The 27,553-nt window shown below is 33.1% G+C and overlaps 3 protein-coding genes across 8 annotated transcripts in view; 2 read left to right on the top strand and 1 right to left on the bottom strand.

The window, feature by feature from the left end:
• LOC128165650 (cell death abnormality protein 1-like) overlaps positions 1 to 27,553 on the top strand; it is a 111,558-nt gene that overhangs the window by 28,078 nt on the left and 55,927 nt on the right. The window lies entirely within an intron of this gene.
• LOC128165649 (uncharacterized) lies at positions 1,570 to 27,358 on the bottom strand. 6 transcript variants are annotated; one of them, XM_052830393.1, is made up of 25 exons: positions 27,181 to 27,358; positions 23,870 to 23,968; positions 23,381 to 23,522; positions 23,136 to 23,252; positions 22,973 to 23,048; positions 22,867 to 22,882; positions 22,117 to 22,197; positions 21,941 to 22,021; positions 21,264 to 21,344; positions 21,086 to 21,166; positions 20,910 to 20,990; positions 20,734 to 20,814; positions 20,558 to 20,638; positions 20,381 to 20,461; positions 20,201 to 20,281; positions 20,021 to 20,101; positions 19,843 to 19,923; positions 19,666 to 19,746; positions 19,306 to 19,386; positions 19,128 to 19,208; positions 18,416 to 18,496; positions 18,238 to 18,318; positions 18,060 to 18,140; positions 13,935 to 14,017; positions 6,067 to 6,439 (listed from the first exon to the last, which is right to left on the bottom strand). In XM_052830393.1, exons 2-25 carry the CDS (start codon positions 23,961 to 23,963, stop codon positions 6,203 to 6,205), a joined length of 2,142 nt encoding a protein of 713 aa, XP_052686353.1. In that variant the 5' UTR covers positions 23,964 to 23,968; positions 27,181 to 27,358; the 3' UTR covers positions 6,067 to 6,202. The 6 variants fall into 6 exon arrangements, with proteins under 6 accessions (XP_052686347.1, XP_052686348.1, XP_052686350.1 ...); XM_052830387.1 differs by lacking the exons at positions 18,060 to 18,140; positions 18,238 to 18,318; positions 18,416 to 18,496; ... (14 more) ...; positions 23,870 to 23,968; positions 27,181 to 27,358 and adding exons at positions 1,570 to 2,926; positions 3,525 to 3,698; positions 8,842 to 8,937; ... (2 more) ...; positions 10,223 to 10,344; positions 10,494 to 10,587 and having other exon boundaries at positions 4,322 to 6,439; positions 13,935 to 14,035; positions 21,264 to 21,397; XM_052830388.1 differs by lacking the exons at positions 18,060 to 18,140; positions 18,238 to 18,318; positions 18,416 to 18,496; ... (14 more) ...; positions 23,870 to 23,968; positions 27,181 to 27,358 and adding exons at positions 1,570 to 2,926; positions 3,525 to 3,692; positions 8,842 to 8,937; ... (2 more) ...; positions 10,223 to 10,344; positions 10,494 to 10,587 and having other exon boundaries at positions 4,322 to 6,439; positions 13,935 to 14,035; positions 21,264 to 21,397.
• On the top strand, positions 14,310 to 15,497 carry LOC128165651 (uncharacterized). Its single transcript, XM_052830395.1, has 2 exons — positions 14,310 to 15,003; positions 15,172 to 15,497. The coding sequence occupies exons 1-2, from the start codon at positions 14,484 to 14,486 to the stop codon at positions 15,351 to 15,353; spliced, it is 702 nt and encodes a 233-aa protein (XP_052686355.1). The 5' UTR covers positions 14,310 to 14,483; the 3' UTR covers positions 15,354 to 15,497.

Raw genomic sequence — 27,553 nt, 5'->3', positions numbered from 1 at the left:
ACACAACAAATTGGGCTTTAGAAATATTATGTGTGACTTAGGCCACGAACTACCGGACTTGTATTATTTTTTCAAGACGTTCAATTGTTAGGATACAAAATGATATTTTTAATGTATAGTGGGTCATCTCTCCACGTTTTTGTTGATTGAAATCGGTTTGTTTTCCAATAGACCTTAATTAGATTATGAGAAAAATATGGAGCACAGACCCACTCTATAAAAGAAAATGCCTTGAAGTTCTGAAAAATGACAGTATTTGCAGGTTTTGATACGTATACGCCTGTTTGAGTCAACATATTCCAAGTATTGAACATACCTACAGGTTAAAAATCAATGATTCGTTAAATATATATTGTTATAAATGATTTTTAAAAAACCCATCAGATTTACTGATACTTTAATTTTTCAGTAGCCTGTCCGACCGCGTATGGGCATTTTACACGCCTTATCCACCCATCTTCTCAGACAAATTTCTAATACAAACATGTATAGAGCCATAGATAATGAAAATACATTTTCCGTAATTGTTAGATGCGTTGCCTAGTGGTAACGCGGGGGTCTTTTTGATTTTGTGGTCGCTGGATCGAATCCACCATGTAGTAAATTATTTTTTTTACTTAATTGAAACATGAAAATAATAGAGAGATTAAGAACGATGTATCTTATCTTCTGATTTTTTAAGAATTATCTTGACTGTTAAGTTCAGTCCGAGTATAAGCATACCCAATATAAACAGTATGCATGTACTCAATTTACACTTTGATCCATTGATTTTTTTTTAACTTATCACGGTTCAAAATATCAATAAACATTATACACAGAGTTTCCCGACTTTGTGATAAATCAGTTGTTACAGTTACCATTATAAAACCAGTATCTAGGTTTCGAAAATCATATTGCGACAGCTAGGTACCTGAAGCTATTTTTAGTAACAGGTACTTTCCGTCAAACACAGCTAGGTGTAGGCGAAATAATGGGAGAAGGCGCTATACCTCTTTATTATTCAAATTAAACATTGATGTCTTTTACACATATTCTACTCAACATTTTACATACCCACTATCAATATAACACCTCAATCACAAAACTATGTACATTCTTCCCGTAAAATGAACTATAATTACTGTATGACGATATCTATTTTGACCATGATATAATATTTATATAAGGCAGCAATACCGTAAAGAGAGGGGGCTATTTATGACCAGCTTAGCTTCCAATGCATGCCTGTAATAATGATGAATGTGTTTACAAAGAATATACATGTATTCGCATGCAAATTGTATAACATGTATAATATTTATACTTGTATGTTGCAAGTACATTTACATGGTTTACATTTTGGTTTTCATGCACGTGTCCCCTGACTGCATGTTTCTTTTATCATTAGCTGCTCATTTATGATATTCAATGCACTTCTTTAGATTCGTGAAAGTCAGTCAATCCATCAGTCTGTGTGTGTGTGTGTGAGAGAGAGAGAGAGAGAGAGAGAGAGAGAGAGAGAGAGAGAGAGAGAGAGAGAGAGAGAGATATATCCTTTACAATAAGTTCCAACAAAGATTACAAAAATGAATATTTATTAAACGTATAAGAATTCATTACTTATTGTACAAGTTGAAATTCCTTGCACAGACAATTATACAAATATTGTAAAAATGACTAAATGAAATAAAAATCAATGATTAGACTATTTTGAATTTTTCGTAACATTAATGTCATTACATAATTGTAACAGCTTATATATCATAAAATTTTATAATATACACATTTTATACCTATAATGAAAATAGGCACTTCAGATTGTAAAACTGATTACATTACATATTTCGGCTAACTTTATAAACATGTACATGTATTAGTGTAGTACACGTATTGATTCCTAAAAAAGAGACACATTATGTGCAGTCTCTTTCACTACATTGATAACTTGTACATGTATGCCATAGCTTTGTAAAGCAGCAAAGGGTAAAATACAGTTTCTTTGTTAAAAAGGAAAAGACTAAAGACATGTGCAAGATCACTTACATGTAAATAATTCAATTATATAAATCTTTTTATCAATTTCATAGATATATATCAATTTCATAGATATATATATATATATATATATATATATATATATATATATATATATATATATATATATTTATCAAGAATCTTTATAAAATATTTAGTTTGCTATGATCTATTTTAAGATACATGTATACAAATTTTAATTTCAATAGACGTGTTTATTTGAAAAAAAACCCCCCAAAAATGCATGTAGGGTACGTACAAGCCCTGAACAAGAGAAGAAAGTCATACTTTTTAGTGGCATAATCACCAAGACCAAAATTATCTTATATACTTGAGTTCAAGTATGATTCTGCATGCAATATTGAATTCAATAAACTATACAAAATACAATTAATTATAGGCTAGTTGAAATAATAAGATTTATGTGCTTTGAATCTAAAATCAACTGATAAATGCCAAAGTTCAATTTCATAATAATTGTTACACTGGATTGCAATTAGAAGTTTGACAAAGCATTTTCATTTTCAATTGTACTGTATTCATTTTGATCATATTACATAAATGTACATATGCAGATAAGTACACTAAATCATAACAAGAAGAAACTCATATATACATTCAAGCAAAGCAAATAAATGTTGCAATTTAAATGATGTAAAATTAATGAAAACATTTAGGCCTTCAGTTCAAGTCTTGTATTGTTTCCTTTTTTGTGATGTTATCATATTTCTAACAGCATGCTTTATCTTGGACCAGTCATGTTTTGAAAGTATTGGTTCTTTGGCAATTGCATTTAAGCAGGCTAATCGACCAGGTGTTTGTCCAGATTTGAAATATTCAGAAAACTGGCGCTCAATGGCATTCTTCTCACTACTTAACCAATGATGCCGTCCTCCATTGCTGCTAGTACCTTAAATATGAAATCAAAGTATGAGTATTTCAAAGACAAAATTTCATATTTAATATGTCTTTCCATCTGTCTGTCTGTAATGTGTTGTAACGGAAAAAGGAGAAATATGACGGTCCAGACCAGGATTCAAACCCATGACACCTGAATCTATTCAACTGAAACATCTATCCACAGGCATTCAAATTCTAGTCTGGTCTGTCATCTCTTTTTCTGTTACATTTGAACAGGACTGACTGTCACATTCCATCCCCTATAAATTGATCTTCACTCTAGAAGATAAACCTAGGTTATTTCTCTGGTAAGAGTTCACCTGTCAGTTCCAGGGGTTGGTCACGGCATCAAATGTAAATGAAAATATAACAGACCAGACCAGGCTTTGAACCAGGGACCCCTGAATCTCTAGTTAGGCACTCAGCCAAACTGAGCTATCTGGCCACCAGCAAACAAACCAGTCTGACAGTCATAATGTTATGTAATAGATGCATATCAACAAAACGGTCTAATATTTTGGAAATGGTTCTCCAAAACCATGTAAAGTTATGTGTAATTAAGACAATTGATAAATGAAGATAAAAAATTGATATTTCTCAAAATTTACCTTTCTTTTGAGTGCCTTTTCTCTTTTTTAATGATATACAAGGGTCAGAGAATTCATAAACATCTTCATCCAACTCTTCATCCTCCATTTCATCATCATCATCATCATCATCATCATCATCATCATCATCATCATCAGACTTGTACTCGTCATCTTCTTGGATATCAACTTCAGCTACAAATTTTGACAATATGTATATTGATAAATTTTTGTCACTAGTAGAGAACTGTTTTTGTCTCTCATTACACTAATTGTTTTATTACTAACAGAGGTGTATATATTAGTGATGTCACAAGTAGTCCTGTACTCGACTATCACTTAGACATACAGATGATGGACTAAATTTTTCTTAGTCGATTACTTGTTTATAAGTAAAATCATGATGCCAAACATCTGAAACCAATGTCATAAAGCAAGGTTGTGTTCAATTTTCAAAGTGTAGAGCAGGAAAATGAAAATACAAGTGCATTTGATTAGTCTGTGTTACCGTTTTATTTTCTAACGCTGTCATTTTGATATAATTTACTAGTAAATAGTGGCGATTATATATCCTGAGTTGGCAAATTAAATGGATAATGTGCATGCATGTATTCAAGAGATTTACATGTGTATTTCTTCTGATGTAATCAATTTAGTTCATTACAGAAATAAATTTATGTTTGTTCAAGTTTACATTTTAAAAAATCAAAAAGTACTTGACTATTGCTTGACCAAAGACCCAAATTAATCGGGTAAGCTCTCTGAGTAAAATTGACATCCCTGGTATATCTGTATTTGTGAACACATGAAATTATTACCTGCATTATCAAACTCGATCTCATCGAAATCCTTGTTTTTGTACTTGGCAATCTCACCAGTGTTGATTAAGTGTAGAACTTTGGCAACTTTGGCCAACTCAAGTGTAGAGTCTGGTAAACGATAAAATTCTCTATGGACTCTTATGTCGTGTCCCATGAATTTTGCAAGAATATCTTGGTTGGATTCGCTGAGTTCCAACACCTGACACATTGTTGCCAGGTGTTTTCTCAATTTGGTGGAAGTCAAGAGCTTGGGACATTTAGCACCACAGTTTACTGAAAATTTTCTTAAACAGTCTGATCCTCTAATCGGTTTTGAATTTCTAGGTTTAATGAAAATGAACTCAGAGTCTATTTTCAAAGCCTTTCTAGCTTTTAGTAGAATTGTCACTATATCTTTCAAAGTGCTTGTGAGAAGAATTGGTACTTTTGATCCTCTTTTTCCCTTGATTTCAATTCTTGTGTGGCTCTTACATAGCTCATTTTCGAATTTGGACAAAGATTTTTCAATCTCCTTGTTCAAGGGTTTGTTGGTCAGTCCTTCGTTGTACTGGTTGATTGTTATACGAGCAGCCTCACCGCTTCTCTTTCTGTTAAATAATATGATCTGAGCCAAACAGACTTCGGCGAGCTCCGAGTATTTGGTTTCATCGACTCCATTCTTCAAACTTTCTTTCAGGGATGCAGCACTTGTACAGAGGTAGCTATTTAAAAGAACTACATCCTCTGCCAAAGGAACTAGTAGTGGCTTGTTAAATTTGTCATTATGCAGAGTTGCTAAGGCATGGGCAGATATTCTTTCTTCCCAGTCACTCTGATATAAAGTCAGAAAATTGTCCGCAATTTTTCTGTCAGCATCATTCTCTTCTATTATGGCGTTTGTCTTTAAGATCTTGGCACATTTACTTAAGCTATGACCTAGCTTTAAAGGAAGTGAGGGAGTCTTGTAGGTATTTTTTTTTTCATCAAGGCCAGCTAAAGTTTTTATACTATGAATAAGGGTGTCCCAATTGATTGGATTAATTGCAGTCCTTATTGATGTTATTTCTGTTTGATCTGACTTCAACTGAATAAGCAGCCTCCCCAATTCTCTCAGTCTTTGGGAAATGTACTGGTGTTGATGGAGATTGGCTCCATTTTTCTCATATAGCCTTTCCGCAAACTGCAGAACTAGAGGGTCCTTTTGGATTTCAAGTTTTACAGCATCATCTCTCATTTTGATGAAAATGTTCTCATAGAATCCTTTGCTAGTTCCAACAATTGGTAGGAGAAGTTTTCCCATCTGAATTGGGTTTGCTTTACTTCTTTTTTCACTACTCTTCAGTTCACAGTTTTTTTGGTGTTTCCATAGGTCTGTTTTCTTGTAGGAACCTAAACAGAATTCGCAGGGTGCATAAGATGAAAAACAATTCTCTGGTTCTGGATTGTTTGTTGTATTTCTTGGCCTGTATTTTGGTACTATCTCTCCATTACCATTCTTCATAACATCATAGTTGTGCTTGTAGTTTCCTTCATTAACAATCTCTTTCCACAATGTTTTCCTTTCCTTGCTCTTTTTTGGAAATGATAGAATTTTAGCTATTTCCATTTCTTTGCTATGCACTTGAATCAAATGTCTAGAAATTCTACTATATGGTTTCTCGCAATAATAACAAATATTTTGTTTTGCACTACGCCCTTTTGTTGTTTGTCTAGCCATCTGAAGCAAAATTTTGTTGTTACATGTAACACCAATATTGGGAACGACGACTTCTTTTTCAAAATCATCATCATTGTCATCATCTTCTTCACTGGTTCCAGGGATCCAATCCTGTGCAATGTCCTGTTTGTTCTTTTCACGCATTCCAACAACAAATGCTCCAACTAAATCTTCAGTTTCTGTTATATCATTATCTTCATTGTTTTTTCCATCATCATCTTCATCGCTTTTCCCTGGAATCCAGTCTGGGTCTTCCATATTCTCATCACTGTCATCATAAGCATAGGCACCATCCTCTTCATAACACTGCATTTCTTCACTATCCTCTCCAATGTCACCATCATCTTTCTTGGGAATCCAGGCAGAGTTTTCATTATTTGGTGTGTCTTCATTAGCCTTTTTTTCAACATCACCTGCAGCTACAAAATCAAATCCATTCATTTAATTTTTAATTTATTTTCCTGCTTATGTCTCATCAGATATTCTGTCTCAATAATTATACTGCTTGATGGTATTTTCAGATGTCTAACTTATTTTAATCACCGTTAACTAAATAATATAAATACTGTAGATGCAGAAATATTCGTTGGGGATTTAATTTTGTTGTTATCGTTGGTACAGTACCGATCAGACCCAACCTAACACCATAGTAAACCCCAACTAAATCCCGGGGTTACACTGGCTCTGCTTTGGGTATTGGGAATTGCTTTTGGGGTCAACTGCATGCACTGAAGTGTGAAGCAGAATGGTCATTTATCGTACTACCTTTAATTCCTGCCCCATGTTTATTCTGAATACACAGTTAGCTTCAGCTTCAGGGGTATACTTCTGATCGGATTTTACTCTCTGTGTCCACTCTGAGTTTACTTTAGGTTTACTCTTGGTCCACTCTAGTAAACCCAAGGTGAACCCAGAAAGTAAATCCAGGGTTTAGTTGGGGTTTACTTTCTGTTGGGTTGGGTCTGGTCGGTACTGTAGTATTAATCAAGGTAATTAAATCCATGACAAATTTTTTACATAAGCATTCATAAATACAGAGTTGATATGCAATATATACTGTAGATTCCTAAATAACCACGAGGAATACCCCCGGTAAATATCCGCGTAAAATCCCAGGAAGCACCCTTCGTGGATTTTAAAATCTTGCTATAATTTTCTAAGAGTTGAAAACTATAAGAAATAAGGACCGATGGAAATTCCATGTTCACGATTTTATCCGAAACCATGAGATCATGGAATTAAGTACTCGCATAATATATAAAGGATATCTATATTGTGTGATTTTATATTTGCTTTATCCAACGAGTTGAAATGGTGTATATATTCGCGAGGCTTGCCGAGCAAATATAACCATTTCAACGAGTTGGATAAAGCAAATATAAAATCACACATTTATAGATGTTCTATTTATCTCATACAATTTGTTTCTATTATGAAGCTTCTGAGACAGACCCTTATATAACCCGAATTGATTTTTCAAAGATCAAAGACGATGATGCAACGTTGTGTTATGCGGTTATTGTGACCTTGAGCAATACAATTTAGTATGTCATTTCTTATATAAATTTAACTGTTTTGATGTAAAGTTTCACTGAAATAAACCTTGAAATAATTTTTTAGCTCTAAATAATTTTTCTTAGAGCTTATTTACTTGATTAAATAGAAATACTGATCAGAAGAATTGAATAATCAAGTTTGTTGACATACACAAAGTTGGGAATGCTCGTTAGTTTGAATTGACTCGAATGAGGAACAGTTGTTGATGTTTTATAAAACAAACACTAGGCCTAGCCTAATGATAGCCCAATAGAAATAGTGAATAAGGATGCTTACTGCTGGTGGAATAAAAGTCTAGTAAACATTATTTCGGTAAGTTCTTGTATATGAACACAACCTTCTTTGCGTCGTTAGGATGAACTCCTTGACAGTTAACATAATTTGCAGTTTTATAAACTACACAAAGCAAATTGAAAGTTGGAAAGGGGCCAAACTTATAAATAAAATCTTGACAAACAAGAAAAAAAGGTCTTTTGGTTACGGTTATGTATAACTTTGCAAAGAAGTGGGGGGAGGGTGCTAAGCTCCCCCCTCCCCGGTTCCGACGTCTGTGCTACGCAGTTATATGTTTTCCTTCATATTTGAATGTAAATTTTTGACAAAATCCGTTTTATATCAATTTTTGTAGTAGATATAGTTATTTTGAAAGTACTAGCAAAATCTTCTAACTTCAAGATGGGTCTCTGAAGCGTTGAAGCGAGGGGCTGTGTCAAAAATAGTTCGGACCGGAAGTATTTGATAAAGCATCACCCGTTTGATATAGCAGAGGTTTATCACATGGGTAATATACGCCACACGTATGAGATAAAAAGAATTTACAGTACTTGAGAGACTATGATATGACGAAATAAATGCCAACAAAATTCTATTTGGTTCATAAATTTAAATAACAAAATTTTAACCCAACAAATTTATTTGCTTCTACAGTACAACTAGTATTTTACTGTTTACAATCAATGTATAAAAATCAACAGTTTGTTGTTTTGTTTATTTTGATAATCTCTCTCATCTGGATAATCAGAGAACTCACATTGTATATATCATGTATCATATCTTACAAAATATTTCATACAATAGTGCATTATATGATACAAGACAATACTGAATCATAGGATACAATACAATATCATATTATACAATACAATATCATACTTTACAAAACAAATAAGTTCTTGTATTTACTATGCTCATATGTTTATGATGTGGTCAAAGTAATAGATTTTCCTAATTCAATGTCATTAAGGTGAACTTATATACAACATACCTAAATAGTCTGATGGGGAGTGAAGCTTCTGCTCAGCTATACAATCCATCAGCCAAGACAATGTTGCCGTTGAAATACCATAGATGTGTTTACAACCTGAATTTAAAGGAAATGATTAGTGAACTACAGACCCAAATCTGTAACGAATATCACAATGATTGACAAGGAAAATATGTAGCTGTATCAAATCTTGTATTTTAAAAGGTGTACTACTTACAGCAAAAGTACTTAAAATCTAGCTCAGAAACATCCTCCATTGTTTCCTCCGATGTTAACATGACAGCATTTGACAAGTTTGGGCTTAATGAATTCAATAATTGTCCTCCACTACAGTAAATGAGGTCCTCAACTTCCTCTGTAAAAGAACAATAGCTGCATAAATGTTGTAAAGTCAATTTGTATATCTTGAGCTGGCTTTATATACCTAGAGCTATTTTTTTTCAAATCAATTAACTGAATACTTCTTGATTATGAACAATTGTATGATACTTGAACTCTGTATAATTGTTTAAATGGCCCAATATTTGAAATACATGAGTGTTTAATTTGCCATTCTGTGATCAGCATCAATGTACTTCATGTATAGAGCCATCAAGTACTTGGGATGAATTACTTTGCAACAAATGTCAACCAACAGATTATTTGCGAAAGTGAGTGCCAACAATCTGAAACTAATGTTAGTGAGTCACATGTCTCTCAACCTTGCTTTTTTAGTCCCAGATAATATCATGAAGCTAAATGACAGAGGGTCAGCAATATCTGGTCATTAACAAATTACCTATTCTAGTATGAATACATTTATCTAGGGGTAAGTTACTCTAACATCGTACTCAGTAAAACATGTTTATAGCAAAGTGCAATGGACAACCAAAAAATGTAATTTGTTATGACCTTTGCAATTCTAATGAGTTTAAGAATTAATGAAAATCAAACTTGATTCATCATAAGCATTCATTTGCTGAAAGCATATAATTATCCACATATGCATTTGTAATAACTTTGATGTTGGACCTGCTCCAAACACTATAACCAAGCTCGAACGCTGATGCCAGTGGTAAAGCATAAGTAAGCTTCCCCCGATTTCATCTTAATAAACAAATAAAATCTTATATCGTAGTATTACCTACCCCTGGATATTTTTGATCTTTCATTAAATCCATGTAGATATATGGACATTGCCTGCAAAACTCCTGTTGCTGCCTCTGATGCTGACATTGGATTCCTTGGTCCAATAGCTTCTTCTCCAGAAACTGTATCTCCTCGAATCACATATTTCTCCTAAAATTAGTATAAAGAAAAATCTGAAATCAAAATATTTAACTTCAAAGGGGTGCCAGATATATAAAATCAGAGAATGAGTGTTGATTATCTTTTATCATACCTCAGGCAGCAAAAATCCTGCTTCTAACGACTTGTACAACCATTCACTACTCAATACCCAAAATCCATGTGCAATGCCTTGAATATATTTCATTGTTCGATCACAGATAAAGTTTTTGCTATCTGAAAAAGAAATATGGAAAGATACAAAAAACTTTTCCATAAAAAGGGAAACAGAATATTATTTTTTCGTAAAAAAGGAAAATAAAATATTTTCTGTTACATAAAAATGATTAATTGCTCCAATTTTGATTTAGAACCCTCAGTGATACCTGTTATCATGACAACATGAGTAATGGTCTTGCTGAATTTCATATGACGTTTTGCCACTTCCTTGAAAAATCGGAAAAACTTGCAAATTTCTCTCTGCAAAAGGAGAGCACAATGTCATTAAACAATTTTACTTTCTTTCCTTCTTTTTTTTTTTTGAAATGTGCATACTAATCTTGGTTTAAAAAAAATAAATTGAGAGGCCCAGGGGCCATATAGCTCACAGAGCAACAATTGTCTCTGGAATACATGTAGGTGAGCTAAATGACAAGCTAAATAATTTATACATTACATTACACATAACTTACAATAAGGCTTGGAGTAATGCTAAATCTAATGGTAATGCAATGCATTGCATGTTTTTGAAGTAATGCTAGTAATGTGTAATGCCAAAATTTTAACATTTAGTTACAAAAAATAGTATTATCATGCATTACTTTCCAAAATCTAGTGTAATGCTGATATTGAAAGGCATTTCTTTCCATCACTATGCTTATTTATTTTTAACTATGAAAAATGTGTGTCAACAACAAAAATGTCCTCAGGATAATCTAAGTATCAAAACAATCTATTGTTTTAAAAAGTGCTAAAAACCCCCATCCCATTCTGCTGGCTGTGTTTTAGAGTATAAAAGACAGAAATGCACCTTTAAAAGCAAAAATGAATGCATTGTTCAACCATAATCTCTGGAAGCTTGAAAATCACTTCCAACATTAAATCCAATCTCTCTCTCTCTCTCTCAATAAGTTACTGTCGTTTTATACTTTACAGTCTAAAATGTAAAGCTACTGTAGCATATCAATGTTACTTGTTTCTATGGGAAAATGTATGTATGCATGCATGTTTCCATATTGAATACACACTTAGTTTTGTGATCTATGTGTTCTTTTGATAGTGTGTATGTGAAGTGTTCAGTTGAATGTGTGTAAAATGTGTGCATGCATAATTGGAAATTCATTAATTACATGTTTGCCTGATATCTACAAATGATACATGTAAGTACATGCATATGTATTTAAACTAGAAATCCTGATTAATTTTAAATATTCATTATTAAATTAAATGGTAATGTTGAAAGAAATATCTCTCTTTCTCTCTCAATATATTGGTGTTGTAAATTTAGTACAGAGTTTGGACCAATAGAAAATACAAGATTCAAGTATTTGTTCATTTTCTGCATGAACACTTCATATATCCTTTAACTATAAAGAGAAAGACTGTCAAGCAGAGTATCTTTCAGTCTTAGCTTCCATTGCTCTTGTTGCTAGCGCTCTCGAGCGCAAGCAACTACGTTAGTCCTTTTCACTGGAATACGCATGCTCGACTCCATAGTAGGGGATTCTGGGAATACTGTACTACTGTAGATAAACTGTACCATTTGAATTTCGTTTTATCATCGTCAAGTGAAGTTTTGTGTTTCATCGTTAATGTCAAAAAGTAACAGTAGCTTCGGTCTTATAATGCAAAGTTATTTTCAATATTATAATAAATAACATGTACTAGCTAGCCTTATCTTAAATTCATTCAAGCTCGGAAGACAGCTTCAGATATGTTTTCCAAGCTTGCCAGAAAGGCCCGAGAAGATACGATTGCTACAAAACAGGAGTACCAATGGTATCTGAAAATTTTCACCTCGAAATTGAAATTACAGTAGATACATAATGATTAAGGCACAACCAATGAGCTATGCCATTGCCGATGTGTAGCCCACCCCCTCCAGCACAATTCCAGTACACCACTGTGCCTTTCTATTGTTAATTAATCGATTCAGAAATTTAACCCAATGTTTTAGAAATCTACATCTGTGTTTTATGATTGCTACAGCGCTAGCTCACCAATCTTTTTTAAAAGATAAACTTGTTGAAGTTTATTTAATAAATAGCTGTGGGAGGTTTTTCAAACCTCACAGGATGCAATTAAAGGAGAACCTTTGAAACTTCAATGATCATTAAGTACAACAGCAATCTTGTTTAAGTCATTAAATTTGAACCTGATAGTGAACATGAACCTGTAAATATGTTTAAGTGTGTTTTATATTTGAAATATTTGAAAAACTCTTTAATTATTGTATAGTAGGAATTTAGCTCGAGGAGTTAATTTTCTTCGTGGAACCAAAGCAATTATTTCCTTTGAAACATAAATTTGTCCTATATACGAGTACAAACAAAAGAAAACAAAGCATGTATATACTTCCTTTAAACAATGATGTTGGCCTATGTGTTTTCCCCTTAGGACAATTTTTAGTTTGCAAGCATGTTATCCTATTTAAATTAAACATGCAAATGTAAGGGGATCGTGAATGACAAACATAATACGTACACTTACTACACGAATATATTTCAAATTAACCACTGTTAAGCATATACAAAATCCAGATGGATATGTTATTAAGCAAACAATAATGGCCACCTAATTTCATGCGGATGTGCGAAATGAGGCCGGTTTCACTCTTCCTTCACCAATATTCATGAAATGGCATTGCTTTTCTGCCAGAAAATTAACAATTAAATTCTTTATCTTTGTAACAAGATGGAATTCACCATTGTAATTTTCAGAATATAGGTAACTTTTATAAGTAAACAAACACATGCATTTTCACTGTCATCCAAAACTGACGAAAATTATAGCATGTATAGCTTTATGTGGTCTATCATAATAGCCGACTGTAGCTATAGCTTAAATTATTAGTAAGCTGGAAAAACTGCATGATCCACCAACAGACTTTGAATTAGCAGACATGTTTTCATTTTGGGGTCTTTTCCTCAACTTATGGATTTGACTAAATCTAATAAGGCATACATAAGACAATTCATTCTTTTATGACTTCTTTAAATACAATTATCAAATTATCCACAAGAATTGTGCAAAACCTTTTCTTATTATGCACATTGTTCAAACTTCCTATTACATAAACTTTTAAAAAGAACTGCAGTAATCAAACATGACACTTTACAGGTACCCAAGCCACGTGAGGTAATACGCGACTAAATTCTGTCTGCCCAGTACTATTGGTAAATTTCAAAGCAATTTGACGGCTCAGAGTGTTTATACAAACTACTGATCATGAGTATCTGGCATGTGAAAAGGTGTGAAACTCAATTGATTATGCAAATTAATAATTTATTTTGTTGTTGTCTGGTTTAGATCTGCAAACATTATTACTTTTAAGCATTTTGATTATTAACACATGAATTACAATGACTTTTCGAAAATTTCTTCATTTTTGGGGGGTGCATATTATACACAGGAGAAGCATGCAGTCATTTCAGCATTTGAACCCAACTTTGGGGTGCGTATTATATGTTGGTGCATATCATACTTGAGACTTTAAGGTAAATAGATCAATTGACATTTTCAGAAAATCTTCAAATGCATAAAACATATCCTAATCTACTGCAAAATTTCAAAAAAACTTTTATTAAATGATTTTTTAAGAAATTTACCTTTTCTGCCAGAGTGGACTTGCCCGACACTATTATATGAATGTCATCAAGCTGACTACCAGTAGTTCCATTGTCTTCTTCTGCTATGCAAGAACAAGGGCCTTGAATTAAAATTTAGTACTTTATAATCAATGGTGGGGTGATTCACCTTTAATTTCAGTTGATTCATATAACATATTACATGTAATAGGTCTTCCACCAATCCTCTTCACCATATTAACGTGAAAAAAGGACAAAATGTCTTATATGGTTAACAGAAGTACATGTATCACTAGGGCTGGGACGATACTGTACTGAGCCGATTCGGTACATATCACGATACATGAGATGCGATACGATACATATCACGATACATTGCAATTAAGGGCATTGGCAACGAAGTTTTCCGGAAATAAAAAATCCGTACCTGCATTTTTTCTTTTATACATCGAATTTCAGTTACCGTTCTTGAGTTTTCTTGTAATTGTGAGTTATCGCCCGTAACACGAACTCTTTAGCTTATTAGAGTAATAAAAACAGCGTTTCCGAGGTAAACAGAAAATTCGAGAGATGAAGCGACATCGTTCTACATCGACTGGCAGGTTCATTTCAGCTTCCAAAAAGAAAAGAATCGACGTATTTAAAGCAAACAACGTAAGAAAGATTATTAATGACCACTCATATTCATCTAAGCTGTGTGATCATGGTGATAATGACTCTGACATCGCTGAGTGTTTACCGGTAGTTGATGATAGCGAGGAGAACAGTTACGCATCTGGTGATAGTTTAGATCGACAGATTGACAATGTTAACGATACAACAGAGATAAGCTGGCGGCAGGGAAGGCGAATAGTGGAGTTGGGGTTTATTGTAGACAAACTCTCTGAAGGCTGTTCTGTTTGCCACTCTTCCGTCCCTTTAAATATAACAAACACGGTACACGAGATACGTTATGGATTAGGCAGTTTATTAACCATCAGGTGTGCCCTTTGTGATGGAAAGACAGTTGTTCCAACTGGGAAGAGACATAGTGGGCCTAACGAACGTCAGGGACAAAGAACTTGGGATGTCAACACAAAGTTAGCATTAGGTAAAAAATGATTTATAACATTCAATACATAATGATGTTAACGAAGTGCTTTTTGGGTGATTTATACCAGTATGTTTAGTCCTGTAAAAAAACCCTCACTATATCATAAGAACTCCTGCATCTTTCTTATTAATTTATTTTCAAACAATCATTTTGTTTTGCTTTCAGGTATGTTACACAGTGGTATAGGGGAAAGAAAGTTGTCCAACTTATTGTCGACACTGAGCATTCCACCATGTTCCAAAACAACACTCAAGAAAAGAGAAAGAGAAATAGGTGAAGCCCTTGAAGATATAGCACGTTCCAGCTGTGCTGATGCTGCTGTCAGAGAAAAAGATCTCACAAAGTAATTAGAAAATAAAATATTCTCAAATAATCATCTATATATTGAAAAGTGCTTTTGATACATGACTGAGGTAAATGTTGCACAAAATAAGATGTATATGTGATTCGGTATATATATACAAGATCATATATTTATTATACATTTTGTATTTTAGAGAATCTTCAATATCTGCATCGTTTGATGGTGGCTGGCAAAAGCGTGGATCTGGCAAATCCTACAGTAGCTTATCTGGTAAATAATAATATTGCTCTTATAATATAATAGGTAAAATATACCAATCTACTTATCAGGATGTATACATTTTACCAATGTAAATTGTAAACATATACAATTACTATTAGCAATATATTGAAAGATTTATTGATTTGTAATGTATTTATCATGGAAAAATATATTCATTCCAGGTGTGTCAATCTGTGATGTTATCTCCTGGGGAAATAACCAAAAAGATTTCAGAGGAATATGACAGAAAAAGGGAGAAAGCAAGAGAAAGAGAAAGCACAATACAGTTCAAAAAGAGAAGAAGGGAAAAAAAGGAGCAGCAAAGTAATCACCAGAAAACTTGTGAAGTAAGAGAGGGAAAATCATATGAGACAGCAGTTGATATGAATAACAACATATGCTCTGATGATATTTGTGAAATACCTCCACCGCAAACTGAACAAACTTGCAAAGAACTGATACCTGGAGTGGAATATGCTTATGTGTCATTTGATCTTGAAACTACAGGACTTGGTATGTTAGAAATAAGTTTGTTTATAAAATGATAATCTAAATCATAAAATTTATTTCTCAATTATAATTATCCTTTCTTGATATTTGGTTTCTTTCTTCATATAATGAAACAAATGTTGACTGTGTTTTCAGGCAACATTGATAATATAAGCCCCCTTGGGACAAATACATTGCCCTCCGCTTCTTGTTTGGCAATATTTCATCCCTCAGGGGCAAATAAAAACAATGTTGCACCCAACCTTATTCAATATCTTTATAATATATTCATACTTTTTCATGAAACACAATTTTATTTTGTGATTACAGGTAATGATTCTGAAATTACTCAGATTGGAGCAGCCTACATACACGACAAAAGCTACAGCCAGTATCTCCTGCCTTCTAAAAGGATTTCAACCAGTGCGATTGCTCTGACTGGTCTTACCGTTGCTGGGAGCCAAATGTACAAGGAAGGCGAACCTGTTCCATCAACATCCACATCTGAAGGACTTACCAACTTTTTACAGTGGCTTTCTTCAATTCATAAACCTGTTGTGTTAGTGGCTCATAATGCTAGATTTGACGCTAATGCTTTTTGTCGTGCTTTGATCACAAATGACATGAATGGTGATGCAGGGAAAGTTATTCAAGGATTTGTTGACACACTTTCACTCTTTAGAAAAGAAAGGCCTGGACTTTGCTCATACAAGCAAACTGACTTGGTCAAATCTTTCATTCAAACTGACTATAATGCACATGATGCAGCATCTGATGCAAAAGCTCTACTACAACTTCTTACTTCACAGAATTTTTCAGAACACATTTTACTTCAACACAGCTTTTCATTTGATTCGTACATTAGTCTACTTCATTATCATGAAATGGTGCAAAAAAACTCTTCCTCCCTAATGTGCGTAGTGAACAATAAAGTTATTTCTAAAATGATAATGACACGCATTGCGAAGTCAGGACTCTCTTTTTCCCACCTGTTACTGGCTTATAAAAGAGACTCTCAGCATGGTGTATTGCGATTGCTCTCCGAGAACACTTGTGAAGGGAAACCAAGAGTAACAAGCAATAAAAAAATCATTGGAAACCTTTGCTCTTACATTAAAGATGTTTGTGATTAAAGATATTGTTTAAACATTTTTTTATCTTTTTATTTTTTTAGTGTGTGTGTGCAACAGAAAAAAAATCAAGGGGAGTAACTCTAAAAGAGTAAAATGGCATTTTCTGGTGCATACTTTTCATATATAAATCTATTTATAAAATTTTCAGCTGGATATCATAGAAAATCTATTAACAACAATGTTGAATAATGAAAAACAAATCAGATATCTCACTTATTAAAAAATTGTTCCTTTAAAAAAAAATTTTTGCTAATTTTTCCCTCTATTTCATTGAAATCAATGTGAAATGAGAAATATATAAAATTTAAATTATTTCTCAAGATACGATGGAAAGAGTGGTTTTATGTGTTGGTAAATGTCTTTTTATATACATATCAACCTATAAAGGAATCCTTAAAAAAAATTGTGGATAAACCAGGAACGTTGCCAATGCCCTTAAATGAAAACATGAATAAAAGTTAAAAATTTATTCAACCTGCCCATGTATTACCGCATGTCCAAAGTTATTTTGTTATATTCATAATGAGCGTTGCACAATTTACAAATTACTTTAGTCTCGTGTACACTAGTTTTTCATAAACAAGTACTCCAAAAGTTTTCCACACTCCATATTTGACAACCTTACGAGGTTTTCCGCCATCTTTGTACTTTCATATTAGGCGTGCGGACTAAAAAAATAGCCGATATATGTAGCTCGGATATTTTTGAAAAATAAAAAAAAGTTTGGTAAGGTATCGTTGTATTAATGGTAAATGTATCGATCCAAATATCGTCAAAATAAATACCGCGATGCACCGTTGCATCGGTGGATCGTCCCATCCCAATGTATCACAAGAGTTTAATAAATAAACTGATATTGTACATACCAGCAACTTGTCCACAGGAAGCGCTATTGAGGAATGGTGGGTCAATGCAAGAGGTGTCTTCCACCTGAATATCCTCTTTACCTTTATTGAAAAGAAAAAAGGACAAAATGTCTTATATGGTTAACCGAAGTACATGCATCACAAGAGTTTAATTTATAAATTAATATATTGTACATACCAGCAACTTGTCCACAGGAAGCACTATTGAGGAATGGTGGGTCATTGCAAGAAGTGTCTTCCACCTGAATATCCTCTTTACCTTTATTGAAGAGAAAAAAGGACAATGTCTCATATGGTTAACAGATTGAAGTACATGTATCACAAGAGCTTTTTAAGTAAACTGATATTGTACATACCAGCAACTTGTCCACCGGAAGCGCTATTGAGGAATGGTGGGTCAATGCAAGAAGTGTCTTCCACCTGAGTATCATCTTCATCTTTATTGACGAGAAAAAAAGGACAAAATGTCTAAAATGGTTTACAGAAGTACATGTATCACAAGAGTTTTATTGATGAACTAGTATTGTACATACCAGCAACTTGTCCACAGGAAGCGCTATTGAGGAATGGTGGGTCAATGCAAGAAGTGTCTTCCACCTGAGTATCCTCTTCATCTTTATTGAAGAGAAATAAGAACAAAATGTCTTAAATATTAAACGGATGTACATGAATCATAAGAGTTTTATTAATAAACTAATATATTGTACATACCAGCAAGTTTTCCACAGGAAGCGCTATTGAGGAATGGTGGGTCATTGCAAGAGGTGTCTTCCACCTGAATATCCTCTTTACCTTTATTGAAAAGAAAAAAGGACAAATGTAATGACTTATATGGTTAACAGAAGTACATGTATCACAAGAGTTTTATTGATTAACTGATATTGTACATACCAGCAACTTGTCCACCGGAAGAGCTATTGAGGAACGGTGGGTCAATGCGAGAAGTGTCTTCCACCTGAGTATCCTCTCCATCTTTATTGACGAGAAAAAAAGGACAAAATGTGTAATATGGTTTACAGAAGAACATGTAGCACAAGAGTTTTATTGATAAACTAGTATTGTACATACCAGCAACTTGTCCACAGGAAGCGCTATTGAGGAATGGTGGGTCAATGCAAGAAGTGTCTTCCACCTGAGTATCCTCTTCATCTTTATTGAAGAGAAATAAGAACAAAATGTCTTAAATATTAAACAAATGTACATGAATCATAAGAGTTTTATTAATAAACTAATATATTGTACATACCAGCAAGTTTTCCACAGGAAGCACTATTGAGGAATGGTGGGTCATTGCAAGAAGTGTCTTCCACCTGAATATCCTCTTTACCTTTATTGAAAAGAAAAAAGGACAAATTTAATGACTTACATGGTTAACAGAAGTACATGTATCACAAGAGTTTCATTGATAAACTGATATTGTACATACCAGCAACTTGTCCACAGGAAGCGCTATTGAGGAATGGTGGGTCAATGCAAGAAGTGTCTTCCACCTGAGTATCCTCTTCATCTTTATTGAAGAGAAAAAAGGACAAAGTGTCTTATATAGTTTACAGATTGAAATACATGTAGCACAAGAGTTTTATTGATTAACTGATATTGTACATACCAGCAACTTGTCCACCGGAAGAGCTATTGAGGAACGGTGGGTCAATGCGAGAAGTGTCTTCCACCTGAGTATCCTCTCCATCTTTATTGACGAGAAAAAAAGGACAAAATGTGTAATATGGTTTACAGAAGAACATGTAGCACAAGAGTTTTATTGATAAACTAGTATTGTACATACCAGCAACTTGTCCACAGGAAGCGCTATTGAGGAATGGTGGGTCAATGCAAGAAGTGTCTTCCACCTGAGTATCCTCTTCATCTTTATTGAAGAGAAATAAGAACAAAATGTCTTAAATATTAAACGGATGTACATGAATAATAAGAGTTTTATTAATAAACTAATATATTGTACATACCAGCAAGTTTTCCACAGGAAGCGCTATTGAGGAATGGTGGGTCATTGCAAGAAGTGTCTTCCACCTGAATATCCTCTTTACCTTTATTGAAAAGAAAAAAGGACAAATTTAATGACTTATATGGTTAACAGAAGTACATGTATCACAAGAGTTTCATTGATAAACTGATATTGTACATACCAGCAACTTGTCCACAGGAAGCGCTATTGAGGAATGGTGGGTCAATTCGAGAAGTGTCTTCCATCTGAATATCATCGTCAGCTTTATTGAAGAGAAAAAAGGACAAAGTGTCTTATATGGTTTACAGATTGAAATACATGTAGCACAAGAGTTTTATTGATTAACTGATATTGTACATACCAGCAACTTGTCCACCGGAAGAGCTATTGAGGAACGGTGGGTCAATGCGAGAAGTGTCTTCCACCTGAGTATCCTCTCCATCTTTATTGACGAGAAAAAAAGGACAAAATGTGTAATATGGTTTACAGAAGAACATGTAGCACAAGAGTTTTATTGATAAACTAGTATTGTACATACCAGCAACTTGTCCACAGGAAGCGCTATTGAGGAATGGATGGTCGATTCGAGAAGTGTCTTCCATCTCAATATCATCTTCAGCTTTATTGAAGAGAAAAAAGGACAAAGTGTCTTATATGGTTAACAGAAGTGCATGTATCACAAGAGTTTTATAAATAAACTAATATTGTACATACCAGCAACTTGTCCACAGGAAGAGCTATTGAGGAATGGTGGGTCAATGCGAGAGGTGTCTTCCACCTGAATATCCTCTTTACCTTTATTGAAAAGAAAAAAGGACAAAGTGTCTTATATGGTTAACAGAAGTACATGTATCACAAGAGTTTTATCGATAAACTGATAATGTACATACCAGCAACTTGTCCACAGGAAGCGCTATTGAGGAATGGTGGGTCAATTCGAGAAGTGTCTTCCATCACAATATCATCTTCAGCTTTATTGAAGAGAAAAAAGGACAAAATGTGTAATATGGTTTACAGAAGTACATGTATCACAAGAGTTTTATTGATAAACTAGTATTGTACATACCAGCAACTTGTCCACGGGAAGAGCTATTGAGGAATGGTGGGTCAATGCAAGAAGTCCCTTCCACCTGCGTATCATCTTCATCTTTATTGAAGAGAAAAAAACCCATAATGTCTTATATGGTTAACAGAAGTACATGTATCACAAGAGTTTTATTAATAAATTAATATATTGTACATACCAGCAACTTGTCCACAGGAAGCGCTATTGAGGAATGGTGGGTCAATGCGAGAAGTGTCTTCCATCAGAATATCATCTTCAGCTTTATTGAAGAGAAAAAAAGACATAATGACTTATTTGGTTAACAGATATACATGCATCACAAGAGTTTTATAAATAAGGCCTAACAAAAAAATAAGTTTGTTTCCGCATTCCCGACCGACCCTACCTTAAACCCGCCGACCCAATTTTTTTTTTCTCGAATTTTTTCGTAAATTTCCGTTTATATCCGTTTTTTGTTAAAATTTCGTTTTTATCCGATTTAAAAATTTAATGTGTCCTGTAAATCTAAGTCGTAAAAACGCTTATAGAACTTAATTAGATGTCATCAGTGTTGTGTAGATGTTTGTTATTTACAAATGGCAGCACATGTTGTTCCAGTTGAGCTCGAGAAATGTAAGATTCAGGGTGAAAGTAAATATTGTAATTTCTTGCACAGACAAAATTAAACAATGACAACAAAAACTTGGTTTTTTTTTTTATCTTACCCAGTTTAATAAATAAATGGTTTAATATGCACAACTGAACAGATGGAGAGGGAAAAAAAAAAAAAGCCGACCTACTGACCCTAATTTTTTTCAGCCTGAAAGCGGAAACAAACCTATTTTTTTCCTAGGCCTAAACTAATATCGTATATACCAGCAACTTGTCCACCGGAAGCGCTATTGAGGAACGGTGGGTCAATTCGAGAAGTGTCTTCCATCACAATATCATCTTCAGCTTTATTGATGAGAAAAAAGGACAAAATGTCTTATTTGGTTAACAGAAGTACATGTATCACAAGAGTTTTATTGATAAACTGATATTGTACATACCAGCAACTTTTCCACAGGAAGCGCTATTGAGGAATGGTGGGTCAATGCGAGAAGTGTCTTCCACCTGAATATCCTCTTTACCTTTTTGTTGTAAAAATAAAAATAACAATGATCATAACCAAAATAGTTTTCTTTAAGCATAGAGTTTGTTATGATATATTTGATCTTGCTTGGGACATTCCAGTTTATAGACAGACAAACAAAATGAATCTGTTTTACTTATATTCATAACAAGTGCAGTGAGGCTTAATGGTAAAAAATTGTATATAAGAACCAGTGAGAAAAGAAACTTTAAATGGACGTTTTAATTTTTATTGCTTCTTTGGGAACAACTAATTCTTTTCAAGAAGTTGATTTGACCATCAAATAAATGTATCAATTGATGTTTTCAATGAATATTGCCATGTGCTTTTTCTGGACTCAAGAAATTGAAAGAAAACTAAAAACTTTTAAAACAAACAAATCGATACATATTTAAGCACTACAGGGTTAATTTAATTTGCCTAAAAATCTTTGATAACTCACCAATACTGATTACATTACAATTGAAAGAAGTTACCAATATTTTTTTTCTAGCCTTAAAGGTAAAATATCAACTACTGTACACAAAGTAACAACAATTTTTAAAAAAAAAACACATCTTGATAAAGTTCAAGAATGGCAACAAAAAGAAGTATGTGTATTAACAACCTGAAATTGACTTTTATGCAACCAAGATAAACCAATTATTTGAAATGTTATTTTACTTACCAGAACTTTTGCCCATCTATACAAGAATTTCATTTTAGAAATATATATTTTTGAAAGATGTCGACATGAAATAGCCAAATTGTGTATGTGAAACTTAAAAACTTACCAAAGTCAAATTGGAATTCCATGGGTAAGATTTTAACCCATAATCGTACAACAGTTCTTCTCCTTGCTGGATGTCTCTATAAAATAATTGAAATGATATTTAATTATCTACACATGAAAATATGCAACCCCCCCCTCTCTCTCCCTCTCTCTATCTCAAATACCTTGTAGCAAAAAGACAAAGACAATCCCCACAGAGTTTCATTTTGCAGTTTATCTCTTTTTTAGTCCCATGATTGATGAGTCTACATAATCTTCCATCGTCTATTGTTGCATCAATGCTAAAACAATTATATAAATATTAATGTTGCATCATAGATTAAATTGTATTATAATAATTATTATTAAACAACACTTGGGCTTAAGCTTTTTAAAAAACTAAAGTACCTGTCTACCTGACACATCTTACCATAAATCTCTGTAAAAATATCGGTATCCTGATGATTTTTTTCTCTCTCTTCTCTCGCCCTCTTTTTTGGATATAATTTGTCCTGAATACACTAGTAAAAAGTCTCCCCTTTGTCTGGGAATAGTACTCCTAACTCCTCTTCCTATATGAATGTTTATCATAATATTCATTTTACTACAGCTCAACATACATGTACATACATAGAATTTTTTTTATCATGGTATTTAAGAACACTTGCAATCATGCGTGACAAGAACATATGGAGCATATAGTTTTAGCAGATTGACAGCTAGAAACTCCATGGGCACATTCATCTTGATTTCTTGCTTCATTTAGAAAATACTCAGTCATAGAGATATATAGTCAACTGAGTTAATATGCAATAATCTGAATCACAAAATAAAAGTCAAGATGAAACATACAGTATATATGTGTAAATTTTATCAGCATATATCTTCATCACATTCTAAGAAATCGAATAATTCTAACCTTTGTTTTCAAACACATCAATTTCAAATCCTGGTGGATCTGTTTTTACCCAAAGCTGGGATTCTTCAAAGGGATTTACCCTTTTTCTTCGCATTTTAGCTGTAACAAGCAAAAATTAAATAAATCTTTAAAACTAAGATGAAATGCAGCTTTTTATAAATTAATAAATTCCAGAAATATTTTTTTTCTGAGAAAGAAGAGGATACATAATTTTAAAGGAGGGGACAGATCCTTCATAGATACTTCCGGCAAGCTCATGAAAAAAAACCCACCCAGGATATCTTTTCATAGTATGTTGGAAAGACATTAGAAGCGATTGATACAAATAATGGAGTACCACACCAGTATGAAAATATAATTTTTTTCTCCTTTTTTGATGGAAAAGCCTGATTGTTATAAACACTGACACAATATTAAAGCGGGAAAATTTTACGTCACAGGGGCTTCAAAGCATAAACTTAAGAAAGATAATTTCTCATCATGCTCATTGGTCAACTTGGCTTGAGGATATCATACAAAAAAATTCAAGTTAATTAAGAAACATCATAGTTTCAAGTGAGAAAAGTTTACAAAATAATTCAATTGATAACGAAACCTCCCTCTGCGTGTATAAAAATTGCTACAACACTAGTTCACCTATCTTTTTTTAAAATATACGCTTGTATAATATATTTTTTCTTACTTCTGTTGCCTTTTTTTTTTCAACATTGATTCATTTGATAAATTAACCTTCATATTTAATTTTCATTTAATTCTTTGAATCATAAAATGATTGCACTACTCAATTACATTTGTAGATGATTTGAAAGCACCTTCCTTACATGGTGACATTTTTGAGCTCTTAAATTAGTCTCATCGTTTTATCAAATTAACAGTTACCAAGTCAAATTTGCTGCAATTGATCATAATGATTGAATGTCCACTTGTCTTTCATTTTGCCATTGCAAGTTAAATGCATTTGTTTTAGCTACAGCCGACTTAGATAGACTGTTCAATTGTTAAAATGACAGATGTCCTAAGAACCCACTTTAAAGAGACAGTACAGCGCATCTTATAAAAAAAACGACTTGAAAAAATTCATCAAAATTGATAACTACGTATAACCCATACATTTTTGCATCACAATATGTTACATGGTTCAGCCTTCTATACTATTAGGAATAAGTATTGACAGTAACGAAACACATGCAGGGCTCGCGAAGATGCTTGTGGACATTTTTGTTGATAAAAATATGTCTCCTCTACTTCTCCTAGGTAATAATTGTTCAAAGTGTAAAAAATAACCACAGTTATTGTTTTGTAACCAAGAATTTTGCGTTTTTATCAAACAAGTTGCTACAACCTAAATTCATTTTTGTAAATGAGGCCTCTTGAGATGTTATTTGACAAATTTATGTATGTTCATTTTAAAATGAACCGAAATTGGTAAACCATTAATAAATTATTGAGAAAGTGATATTATGTTCCGTTTAGAGAATCCCTTTAACCTCTAACATGATGACCCTAGTCGGACGAAGATCTTGTAGTGTTCAGCATGTGTTAATTACTGTCAATCAAAGTCCACGTGCAAATCAATGACATAAGATTATTCCAGTTTGTACGTCCATTAAATTTCCAGAAGCTTATAATTACGTTAACTAGGTATGTGAAAGGGATTTTTACGTATTTCACCTATTACAATAAACGATATATCTTATTTCCTAACAATATAATACTAGGTAAATCTAAAGTTATTCACACATGTGTTTTCAGCTGTACTGTCTCTTTAACAATAGAATTCGTCCCATATACTTGCTTCCCAGCGAATAACAAATTATATTACACTCTATATCTCGCCTTAAATTTCATATGATATGTCTCGAATACCCACAATGTTGCTCTTTTATAATCCCATTTTACCACATTAACTGTTTTTACAACGAAATCACTGCCACTTTTAACACCTTGTTTACTGCCACTTTTAACATCTTGTTTGAAAATTCGCTATTTTCGGTCACCATGTTGATGATAAAATTAGAGACATTCCGAGTGCGATTTCCAAAAAAATGTCAGGCAAATTCAAACATAATACACATACTGCTTCTTTTAACATCATGTTTGAAAATTCGCTGTTTTCGGTCACTATGTTAACGATAAAATTGGAGACATTCCGAGTGCAAAATGGCAGGCAAATTCAAACATGTATATTAACAAAATGCCTTGGTACAACTCATTAAATGGATATTATGTAGACTTAACTACAAATGCATGTTCAAATAGGTTTATGTTCAAAAATGTATTTTACCCCTGCAGATTATTTTAACAGACTTAAAATCGACACGAAACAGATCCGCTTCACGGCTGCTACATTGAAAGTATATAGGACAAATTCTTAATGTGACCAGAGCGTAGCATGGTCACGGTAAGATTTTTCTTCCTACAGACGACTGAACCAGTGCTAGTCTACTGCAAAACAGATTGATTATAATATATATATTATATATGACTAGAGAGAATACATTTAGTGATAATACACATACTGCAAATAAATAAAAAATTACTTTTATAATATATATGACTTTCTGTATTCTGTTTCTTGGGCATGTAAATTATTGCTTGGGTTGGTTCAGTTTATTGATACACCTGCCTGGAATTACAGTCAACTCGTAACCAAACTGACTCGTACCCAAACAGACTTGTAATCAGATTGTTGATTAAAAATGACTTAAATTATAATATTATTATGCCTGCCTTCAAAAAGTGAGAAGAATTTATAAATTTGTCAACCTAATTAATCCGTTTTATAAGAAAAGGTTGCATGTAAACAGAAGTTTTCTATCAAATGTTGATATAGTGACCTCCATGGCAAACTTATAGGAGATCTCAAAAATTTTACATTCATTTATCTCATAATTTCTTAATTATTGTGATCATATTGAAACCTAACGTTAACATGTTATCTTTTACAGTTACAACCTAAGTATCATTGTTTACCACTGGAGCAATGGATCATTTGTCTGTTTTGGTACGAGTCGGTTTGGGTAATCGATTGTATCACTGTTTATGTCCTCATTTAAAACATTTTTCTTTACAAAACAATGTTTTTAATGCAAAAGCTTGAATATCATCATAGCCAAATATATGGCATTCTGCTGTTAAGTAGTTGCTTGAGGCACCATACACGTAGTAGAGAAATTTCGAACTGAGTAAATCAAGGTTAGGCCTATATACAATGACATTCGCTTATTTTAACTCGTCCTACCTTGTCTATTAATTAAAACATTTGCATGACATTTTATGAAGAACAATTTTTTTTTTAATGAATAACAAACCTTATTTCTTTAACATGTTCAAAAACGTTGAAGCTGAAAGCACGTTGTCTGGTATTTTCACTACGGGTGTTTTCGTCCAACCTCATTTAGCCATAAGAATTGTTGATGTTAGATTAACACTCGCATAAATTCCATAACTGTGTGATATGTAAAACGAATTTTAAAAAAAAACCCAAAATAAAACAAATCAACACAAGCGACACTGCTCTCCGCAGTCCGCTGCTCGATTTACCTAGCTTAGGCGTACTTGTACATATTTAGGATTTATTTAAAGTTAAGAAACGAAAAATTTGTAATATTAATTTTGCTAAATTTTCGTATCATGACGTGTAGAAATATTCAAAACAATTTTATTTCTAAAAATCTATAATAT

Source organism: Crassostrea angulata, chromosome 10, assembly GCF_025612915.1.
Source record: "Crassostrea angulata isolate pt1a10 chromosome 10, ASM2561291v2, whole genome shotgun sequence".
NCBI lineage: Eukaryota > Metazoa > Mollusca > Bivalvia > Ostreida > Ostreidae > Magallana > Magallana angulata.
The sequence above is the reverse complement of the archived record's forward strand: the minus strand, read 5'-3'. Positions and strand labels throughout refer to the sequence as shown.

Coding starts and splice junctions, on each gene's coding strand:
- LOC128165651 (XM_052830395.1), top strand. CDS start 14,484: ATGAAGCGACATCGTTCTACATCGACTGGCAGGTTCATTTCAGCTTCC. Junction 15,004..15,171: donor CAACACAAAGTTAGCATTAG/GTAAAAAATGAT, acceptor TTTTGCTTTCAG/GTATGTTACACAGTGGTATA.
- LOC128165649 (XM_052830387.1), bottom strand. CDS start 21,369: ATGTCTTTTTTTCTCTTCAATAAAGCTGAAGATGATATTCTGATGGAA. Junction 10,345..10,493: donor TCATGTTGTCATGATAACAG/GTATCACTGAGG, acceptor TTTCTTTTTCAG/ATAGCAAAAACTTTATCTGT. Junction 10,120..10,222: donor CAGGATTTTTGCTGCCTGAG/GTATGATAAAAG, acceptor TACTAATTTTAG/GAGAAATATGTGATTCGAGG.